We start from the raw sequence: 10,117 nt of genomic DNA, 5'->3' as shown, positions 1-10,117 counted from the left end.
ATTTGGGTTTACTCCGAACTACTATAATTGGACTTGCCATGATGAACAATTTATATCTGATGAAGGATATCGATTAAGTAACCAATTTTCAGTTAGGGAAGAATGTAGCTATTATGACCAATTGAACCCATACCAGAGGATGGTGATTGATGTAGCTGGTCAAAATGTTGTTTTAGATTCGAACCATGCAAGTGCTAGTTTTACTCCTACACTTGAACAATTGGAAAAGATAGGAGTAACAGGTTTTGATGAGAATGTGTGTAATGAAACGTTTCCATATAATCAGTTCTGGGAAGTGTTAAAAGCAGCAGATGAACCTTTATGGGCAGGTTATGACAACCATACTCAGTTATCAGTGATAGCAAGATTGTTAAATATCAAGGCAGAGCATAATGTGTCTGAGAATTGCTTCAACTCTTTTGTTGAAGTAATGCGAGAAATAATGCCTCGTGATAACATCATGCCAAGTGATTTTTACGATATGAAGAAGTTAGTGGATAACTTAAGTCTTCCAGTTGAAAGGATTGATATATGTAGTAGGGGTTGTATGTTATATTGGAGAGATGATGAAAATGCAGAATCTTGCAAATTCTGTAGCCAACCTAGGTCCAAGATTAACAGGAGACAGGGTCGTAATCAGAAGCGTAGACCATGCAAGCAAATGTTTTATCTGCCCTTAATCCCCAGATTGCAAAGGCTTTATGCGTCTCAAGCCACTGCTGAACACATGACTTGGCATGCAAATCATGAAACAGAAGAGCGTCTAATGTGTCATCCTTTAAATGCAGAGGTATGGAAACATTTTGATAGAACATATCCTGAGTTTGCGATAGAGCCTCGAAACATCAGGTTAGGTCTCTGTGCTGATGTATTTGCCCCATTTGGGAAATCAGGGAAAAGTTATTCATGTTGGCAAGTTATCTTAACTCCGTATAATCTTCCACCCGGTATGTGCATGAAGACACCTTATATGTTTTTGACATTGATCGTGACTGACCCGCAAAATCCGAAAAGGTTGATAGATGTTTATATGCAATCATTGATTGAAGAGTTACAACGGCTATGGGATGAATGTGTCGTTACGTATGATGTTTCTACTGATCAAACATTTGTAATGAAGGCTGCTCTTCTTTGGACGATAAATGACTTTCCAGCTTATGAAATGTTATCTGGATGGAGTACAGCTGGGATCTTAGGATGTCCGATATGTTTGGAGAGATCGAAGTCATTTAGATTAAGACATGGTAAGAAGCCCAGCTATTTTGACTGTCATAGAAAATTTTTGCCGACGAAACATACATTCAGAAGGAATAAAAAAGAGTTCATCAAGAATATGATTGAAAGAACACCTCCACCATTGGGTTGACTGGTGATCAAATTTGGGAGCGAGTGCAGGACTTTCCAACTGTTGTTGAAAACCCTCATGGCACAACTATTGCGTACGGAAGTACACATAAGTGGACTAAACGCAGTATATTTTGGGATCTACCATATTGGAAGGCCCATCTTATTCATCATAATCTTGACATCATGCACATTGAAAAGAATGTTTTCGACAATGTCATAAATACCGTGATGGATGTTATAGGAAAAGCAAAAGATAACTTGAATGCAAGAAAAGATATGAGAGATATTTGTGATCGACCAACATTAGATGTGGATGCAAGCAGCAGGGGACCAAAACCAAAAGCAGTTTATACATTGGATAAGGAGCAGAGACGAGTCGTTTGTCAATGGTTGAAATCATGCGGTTTCCGATGGATATGCTTCGAACATCGGGAGATGTGTTGATTTGAACGAATGCAAGTTGACAGGATTAAAGAGTCATGATTGTCACATATTTATGAAAAGACTAATTCCAATAGCTTTCAAGGAACTTCTACCAAACTTTGTTTGGGGCGCCATTACAGAGTTAAGTAATTTCCTTTATGATATTTGCTCAACAGTGTTAAAAGCATCACACATGAAGAAACTGGAGAGAGACATTCCAATTATTCTTTGCAACTTAGAAAGGATATTTCCTCTATCGTTTTTTGATTCAATGGAGCATCTCTTAGTTCACTTACCTTATGAGGCCAAAGTTGTAGGTCCCGTCCAATTTCGATAGATGTATCCATTTGAGAGGTAAAAATTTTTTCAAAATAAATTTCAAAAAACTTCATTATATATTATGTTCTGATAAAATTCTTTCTATTGCAACTAGGTTCTTATATCATTTGAAGAAAAAAGTGAAGAATAATGCATGTGTTGAAGCTTTAATTTGTAATGCATATATTGTGGAAGAAGTGACAACATTTGCATCATACTATTTTGAGCCGCACGTGCAGTGCAAGAGGCGGAGAGCAGGAAGAAATGATGAGGGTCCCATTGATCCCAATTGCAAATCATTCTCTATTTTCAATTATCTCGGTCGACCAAGCGGCGCATGTAAGTTTCGTTGCTTAACAGGCGAAGAACGGCAGGCAGCCCATACATATATTTTACTGAACTGTCCAGAAGTGGAGCCATACTTCGAGTAAGTATATATTTGCAAATATATGTATTGCATGTCAAATATTTACTAATATATAAATGTAAATTGTTAAGAGGATTTTTCAAAATTCAATGTATGGACTACCACCAAATGAGTTTGACCGTTTGTGCGATGAACAATCTGCAGCATGGTTCAAAACATATGTAAGTTGTCTATAGACCAAAACCAAGTTATTAATATTTTATACATCATTTAAATATATATTATTGACTTTGCATGTGTGACCTTAGGTTCATAGTAATTGTGATCAAGTTGAAGAGCAAGGATTGCTATATTATCTGTCATGGGGTCCAAAGTCAAGAGTATAAACTTGGCCAGCATATTTCATAAACGGGTATAACTTTCACACTCAAGAATATGGAATGGGAAAAGCCACAATGAATAGTGGTGTGTGTGTTCGGTCATCCAATGGTGGCAGTTCAAAAGATGATTTTTATGGCTTGTTGGATGAAATCATGGAGATAGAGTACCCCGGACCATTAATGCAGGTTGTGTTATTTAAGTGCATGTGGTTCGACCCCGTCAAAGGAATGAATGTGCATACGAAGTTTAATTTGGTTGAAATAATTCACAAGAAAATGTATATGAAATATGAACCATTTGTGTTGGCACAATAAGCAATTCAAGTATATTATGCATCATATCCTAGCTTGAAACGTGACAAAGCTGATTGGTGGGCTGTATGTAAAACCAAAGCACGAAGAAAAATTGGGGAACACTGGAAGGATACAGCATATCAACAAGAGAAAGTTTGTAACACGGTTCAAACTGAGGAATATAACATTTCAACTCTACGAGATCCATGTGGAGCAATGATGATGTAGATCTAACTGAAATTCGCAAATCAAATTTAGAAGGTGTTGCAGAATCTGATTTTGAGACAGAGGATGATGAGGATGATGATGATGATGATGATGATGATGATGATGATGATGCTCAAGAAGAAGATGAAGATCAAGATGAAGACGAAGGTGAAGATGACAAGAGTTTATTATTATTAGATTTTTGAGACTTTTTACTAATTATGTCGTAATTATTATTATTATTATTATTATTATGACAAGAGTTTATTGTTGTTGTCATATTTATTATTATTGTCGTTGTCGTAATTATTAGTATTGTTGTTGTTGTTGTTCTTATTATTATTATTATTATTATTATTGTTGTTGTTGTTGATTATTATTATTGCTATTATTGTTACTGAAACGTTATTGTCGGTAAAAAAAATGAATTAGGCGTGTGTGGGCTAGTAGAAATGAAATTCGTGGCAAAATCCGTGGCAAATTTGCCACGGATTTAGCCACGAATTTCAAAAAAAATGCCCACACACGCCTAAGTCATTTTTTTTTAAAAATCGTGGCAAAATCCGTGGCAAATTTGCCACGGATTTAGCCACGAATTTCATAAAAAACGAATTGGGGGCATTTTTTTAAAATTCGTGGCAAAATCAGTGGCAAATTTGCCATGGATTTAGCCACGAATTTCATAAAAAATGAATTGCGGGCATTTTTTATGAAATTCGTGGCGAAATCCGTGGCAAATTTGCCACTGATTTTGCCACGAATTTTAAAAGAAAACGACTTAGGCGTGTGTGGGCATAATTTGCCACGGATTTAGCCACGAATTTCATAAAAAAATGCCCATAATTTGTTTTTTATGAAATTCGTGGCTAAATCCGTGGCAAATTTACCACGGATTTAGCCACGAATTTCATAAAAAGTGTCCACACACGCCTAAGTCATTTTCTTTTAAAATTCGTGGCAAAATCCGTGGCAAATTTGCCACGAATTTAACCACGAATTTTCAAAAAAATGCCCGCAATTCATTTTTTTATGAAATTCGTGGCTAAATCCGTGGCAAATTTGCCACGGATTTTGCCACGAATTTTTAAAAAAATGCCCACAATTCCTTTTTTATGAAATTCGTGGCTAAATCCGTGGCAAATTTGCCACGGATTTTCAAAAAAATGCCCGCAATTCATTTTTTATGAAATTCGTGGCTAAATCCGTGGCACAGATTTTGCAGCGAATTTTTAAAAAAATGCCCCCAATTCGTTTTTTATGAAATTTATGGCAAAATCCGTGGCAAATTTGCCACGAATTTTTTAAAAAATGCCCCTAATTCGTTTTTTATGAAATTCGTGACTAAATCCGTGGCAAATTTGCCATGGATTTAGCCACGAATTTCATAAAAAATGCCCACACACGCCTAAGTCATTTTCTTTTAAAATTCGTGGCAAATTTGCCACGGATTTAGCCACAAATTTAAAAAAAAATGAATTGCGGGCATTTTTTTTATGAAATTTGTGGCTAAATCCGTGGTAAATTTGCCACGGATTTTGCCACGAATTTTAAAAAAAAATGACTTAGGCGTGTGTGGGCATTTTTTATGAAATTCGTGGCTAAATCCGTGGCAAATTTGCCACGGATTTTGCCACGAATTTGATAAATAGGCTAGTAGAAATTAAATTCGTGGCTAAATCCGTGGCAAATTTGCCACGGATTTAGCCACGGAAAAAATATTATGGTTTGCCACGACAGTTTTATATTTCGATTCGAATTTGCCGCGATAATTTAAAATTCGTGGCTAATATCATGGCAAATTAGCCACGGATTAAAGTTTTTTTTTTGGTAAGGTATCCACGGATTAAAGTTCGTGGCTAATTTACCACGGAATTAGCCACGAATTTGAATCCGTGGCTAATTTGCCACGATATTAGCCACGAATTTTTATCCGTGGCTAATTTCGGCGGAAATTAGCAAAACGGCGTCATCTTCATTTGCAGGTAGAATTTAGGGTTTCTTCTCTGTCTCGATCGACCCATTTAGGGGTTTCGCCCCTTCCTATTCTCCCTCATAAGTGTCTATGTCTCTGTCTCTGTCTCTCTCTCTCTTGATCGAAACGATTCTCGGCGACCTTCGGCGTTCTTTGGCGGCGGACGCTGGGAAGCGCGAGGACACCCAGCGCGAGGATCGTCGTCCGAATTGCTTTAGTGGTACGTTCTCGGCGTTTTAGAGGTACGTTCTCTAAATTTTTTAGCCACGAATTGCTTCTGCTTCTGCTTCTGTTGTTTGTGTTGGGATAGATGTTTTTGCTTCTGTTGGACGACTTTGCTTGGGTTTGCTGTTGGACGTTGTTGGACGTTGTTTGTGTTGGGATAGATGTTTTTGCTTCTGTTGGGTTTGCTTCTGTTGGGCGTTCTTCTGCTTCTACTGGGTTTGCTTCTGTTGGGCGTTCTTCTGCTTCTACTGGGTTTGCTTCTGTTGGGCGTTCTTCTGCTTCTGTTGTTTGACGTTGGGTCTGCTGTTGGACAACAGAACCATTGTGTTGGGTCTGCTGTTGGACGTTGGGCGAAACATATTGGGTCTGTTTCGCCCACGAATTTCATTCTGTTCGTGGGCGAAACAGAATGGTTCGTGGGCGAAACAGAATGGTTCTGTTTCGCCCACGAATTTTATTCTGTTCGTAGGCGAAACAGATTGGGTCTGTTTCACCCACGAATTTCATTCTGTTCGTGGGCGAAACAGAACCATTCTGTTTTGCCCACGAATTTCATTCTGTTCGTGGCCGAAACAGAATGGTTCTGTTTCGCCCACGAATTTCATTCTGTTTGTGGCCGAAACAAAATGGTTCTGTTTCGCCCACGAATTTCATTCTGTTCGTGGCCGAGTGGAAACGAGCTGAAATTTGGTCGGATTTAGGTTGAAATTTAGTTGGAATGAGCTGAAATTTGATCGAATTTGGGGTGAAATTTGGTTGAAATTTGGTTGAAATTTGGTTGAAATTCGTTTGAAATTTGGTTGGAATGAGGTGAAATGTGGTCGGAATGAGCTGGAATTTGGTCGGTCAAGTGGAAACGCCCCGCTGATCCAAAAACACGGCCTTTGGCCATGACGCAAGTCATTTTTTGGCATTTCGGAGTCGTTTACATGGGTTTTTGATAAAAAACCATTCTGGATTAACAGTGTTTTCGATTCGGTTTTAGTTTTTTTTGGCGTTATTTTCCTTGTGCCTCTCACTTTCTTTCTCTTATTTTGTTTTATGTGTATTTAGCTTCTGATAATTGACAATAACGAACTTTGAAGGTTAAAATATCCTATTTCTTGTTTCTGTGAGTTGTTTCTGGTTAAATATTTCGTCATAGTGAAAGCAAGCTTATTTAAGAAGATGTTGCTCCACGGAATTGTAAAATAAGGGTAAATTGCTCAAAGAGAAATGTCAGGAGGTGTCATGGAGTTCATTCTAAACCTGGGATTAATCCTCTTTCCAGATTTCATCATCAAAGAGTGCCTTTAGTTATCTTAGTGTGTGGGACTGCCTGTGTTGGTAAATCTACCATTGCAACACAGCTTGCTCAGAGACTGAATTTGCCAAATGTCTTCTAGGTAATAACTTTCCCCCTCAATTTCATGGAGTTTTCTATGAAAACAATTTGTCTCATAATTTTCTTTCTATTTCGAAATTCCATACATGCAGACGGATATGGTATATGCGCTTCTGAGAACCTCAACAGAGTATGCTTTCGCCTACCACTATGCTTTTGTTTTTGTTTGGCATGCTTTCAGTTGTGAAATATCACAATGAGCTAGAATCTCATGCAAAATTTACTATTAGTCCAGTCCTGTTTGGGCACGAGACTATAGTTCATCCGAGGAACTGATTACAGAATTTTGTAGAGAATGCAGAATTGTTCGTAAAGGTAATCTCTCTGATCCCTTTCTCAGCTTTTTCATACTATACTCTACGTGAATGTCAATAGCTATTTTCTGCTCAAAGTTTACTTTCAGTTCCATTTTAGCAAGTGGTCGTAATTTCTGTGCTATTAATCTATTCTCCAGAGCTTAGTTACCTAGTCATCATTTAAAATTTTGATCGGACTATAGACACGTGCAATTTCAGTTAGTAAACACCCATTTGGAATCTAGTTCATTCTGGAGTCTCTACCTATTGGTTCAATCAATTCTATTGAATACATGTAGGGGAGTCTTGTCAAGTCATTTTTCATATGTGGTTATAAACGTGGAATGGTGTATATGGCTGGGGGCTTTGTTCTATTGATGTTTCTTTTGGTGTGCTGTAAGTGTGCTTAGTTGTTACTTATCGATTTTAGATTGATTTCTTCATTTTAGTGAAAAAAATTGTAAATATAAAAAAAGAAAACTGGAATAGCATGTAAGTGATATCGTATCTGCATAATAAGCTTCCTATTTGTTCTGTTGCCTATTTTGGCTGTCAACATCATTGATCATTTTCCGGAATACTGCCTGTTATTGCAGTTGTACGACCAAAAATTAAGCTCGTAGACATTTCCGGACAGCTTGCTTTTTATCAGGGGCCAAGTTTCTCTCTTGCTCTCAAAAACAAAATGGTAAGCTTCATGACGTACGTCATTATGTGTCCCTAATACATGTTCATATTTTTTAACATTTTTGTCTAACCTTCCAACTTTTTAGTACAAACGTGGAGGTCACATGCGTCGCGGTATAGCTTCACAAAGAAGACCAGGCCCTTCCCCTTCCTCGTCCTCGTCCCCGTCCCTTTCCTCTTCCCTTACTCTTTCATCTAACCCTCAACCAGTACATGCTGATGATGGACACAATGGCCCTTCCTCCGACCCTCAAATGCGAACTGAATTTACTTCAGTTCCATTGCCTTCGGTTCCACCTTCTTCTTCAATGCAACACTCAAATGATGAAGAAGATAGCCGATTCATGATATCCCCATTGGGAGATTCGTAAGTACTTCATTTTTTTAAGTATATGTATATTATTTTATTATGGATGTCAACCGAATTGTCCGTATGCTTCATTATCCATATCGTTATAACCCGTTTGCAGATTCACGGATGCTACGTATGCTGTGAGGAAACTTAATAAAATAATCAATAACTGTTGGATGGGGCAATATAGTAGTTGGACCACCGCTCCAAAAGAAGTAAAGGAATTATGGTGGAATGAGTTCAAGGTAAGTTTTGTCCTTCTATTTTCTCACAAACTAAGTTCGATTTAGCATACTTAGTGTACAATTATTTTTCTATTGATTGCTTGTAGCGGAAGTTCAGGTGGGATGAAGCGGAAGAGAAAGAAGTTAGAAGAATTTTTAAGAAGAAAGCCGGTGATCACATGCGAAATGTGATGAATAGAGCAAGGAGAAGTCAAGAAAAGCCGGATTTTATTACAGCTGATAATTGGGCGGAAATTAAGAGAACTTGGGACACCGAAAAGTATAAGCAAATCAGTGAAATAAATAAGAAGAATCGAGCTTCTAGTTCTAGTGAAGGGTCTGCCACATATGCTGAGGGCTCTATCAACATTGGGGAGCATAGAAAAAGAATGGTAAGTTTGTTAAACATGTTGTAAGTTAATTCAATGATTACTCATTTATGTTTATATTTTGTAGGCAGATGAATTGGGGACGGAACTGACATTTATAGCTATATTTGAACGCACATTTGAGAAAAAAGATAAGACATGGACTGGCAATTGAGCAAAAGCTATTAAGGTATGTAAGGTTATATTTTGTATTTATATATGTGAAGTTTTTTTTTATTTTCATCTATATTGTTAATGTAGGACAAATATGATAAACTTGTAATGAGCACTGCTGCTGCTAGTGGTGATAGTGATGGTGATGGTGATGGTGTTGCTGCGTCCAAGCCATCGGTTGACAGTATGGCATTATGGGTGGAGGCATCGGGTGGAATGAGAAGAGGTCAAATATTTGGGATGGGATCCTTGTCAAGGTTATACACAACGCCGGCTGCTGCAACTTCATCCTCCAGTGCGGCTTTTTTAAGGAGGACACAACACGAGGAGCAAATGACCCAAGAATTGAACCAACTGAAACATTTACTTGTACAGAAGGACGAAGAAATAAGAGGAGTGAAACAACATTTGCAATTGATCATGCGACACCTCAACCTCGATCACGATGACGTTCCTCCTGTACCTCCCACTAATCCAGTAGGTGATGGGCACAATGATGATGATAATGAGATTGCTGATGATGATGCTGCTGATGATGATGATCCTTGCTAGTTAAAATTTCCAAGAGGTAATTCTATCATTCTTTATGCTTTTGCTGTTGAATAGATGTGAAAAATTAAGAGGGGTTAGGAGTTTGATATTGTGATGTTTCCGCTGCAGATGGACAGGACTTCGATTCTTGGAGAACACTATAGACTACGTGACTACGTGAAAGAACTTCTTGGCAAGATCAACAGTTTGCCACAAGAGAGCGAACTGGCTAATTTAGTGCTTTGTTCCATTTCTTTCTTTTTTGTGTTTGTTCTTGTCTTGACTGTGATTCTATCAATGTTAAATATATACTCTATAATTGTTGTTAATTAGATTTCAAATCGAAATCGTCCCTAAACAACATTCGTCGTAGACTTCGTCGCTAAATTATTCATTAAAATTCGTCCCCAAATTCGTGGCAAAAGTCAAAATTTTTCATGGCAAAATACTGACCAAAAAAAAAATTTGGTGGCAAATTAGCTACGAATTTTGCCACGAATAAGTTCGTTGCAAAAAACTGACAAAAAAAAATATATGGTTGCAAATTAGCCACGAATTTTGCCATGAA

At 37.7% G+C, this 10,117-nt stretch overlaps 1 protein-coding gene across 2 annotated transcripts; it reads left to right on the top strand.

The window, feature by feature from the left end:
- The first annotated feature begins 6,796 nt into the window (after positions 1–6,796).
- LOC130139325 (uncharacterized) lies at positions 6,797–9,054 on the top strand. 2 transcript variants are annotated; one of them, XM_056316104.1, is made up of 5 exons: positions 6,797–6,918; positions 7,148–7,232; positions 7,851–8,497; positions 8,584–8,868; positions 8,933–9,054. In XM_056316104.1, the coding sequence occupies exons 3-5, from the start codon at positions 8,429–8,431 to the stop codon at positions 9,017–9,019; spliced, it is 441 nt and encodes a 146-aa protein (XP_056172079.1). In that variant the 5' UTR covers positions 6,797–6,918; positions 7,148–7,232; positions 7,851–8,428; the 3' UTR covers positions 9,020–9,054. The 2 variants fall into 2 exon arrangements, with proteins under 2 accessions (XP_056172079.1, XP_056172078.1); XM_056316103.1 differs by having other exon boundaries at positions 6,807–6,918; positions 7,099–7,232.
- Positions 9,055–10,117: the final 1,063 nt, after the last annotated feature.

The sequence above is a fragment of the Syzygium oleosum genome, unplaced genomic scaffold, assembly GCF_021117445.2.
Source record: "Syzygium oleosum isolate NSW1041296 unplaced genomic scaffold, Sole_v2.1 Sole_v2.11, whole genome shotgun sequence".
In the NCBI taxonomy this organism is placed as follows: Eukaryota; Viridiplantae; Streptophyta; class Magnoliopsida; order Myrtales; family Myrtaceae; genus Syzygium; species Syzygium oleosum.
The sequence above is the reverse complement of the archived record's forward strand: the minus strand, read 5'-3'. Positions and strand labels throughout refer to the sequence as shown.

What these genes read in the sequence shown, in the direction of transcription:
- LOC130139325 (XM_056316104.1), top strand. Translation starts at nt 8,429, where the DNA reads ATGGGGCAATATAGTAGTTGGACCACCGCTCCAAAAGAAGTAAAGGAA. An exon ending in TATGGTGGAATGAGTTCAAG is followed by an intron (nt 8,498 to 8,583) that starts GTAAGTTTTGTC and finishes GATTGCTTGTAG; the next exon opens with CGGAAGTTCAGGTGGGATGA. An exon ending in GGGAGCATAGAAAAAGAATG is followed by an intron (nt 8,869 to 8,932) that starts GTAAGTTTGTTA and finishes TATATTTTGTAG; the next exon opens with GCAGATGAATTGGGGACGGA.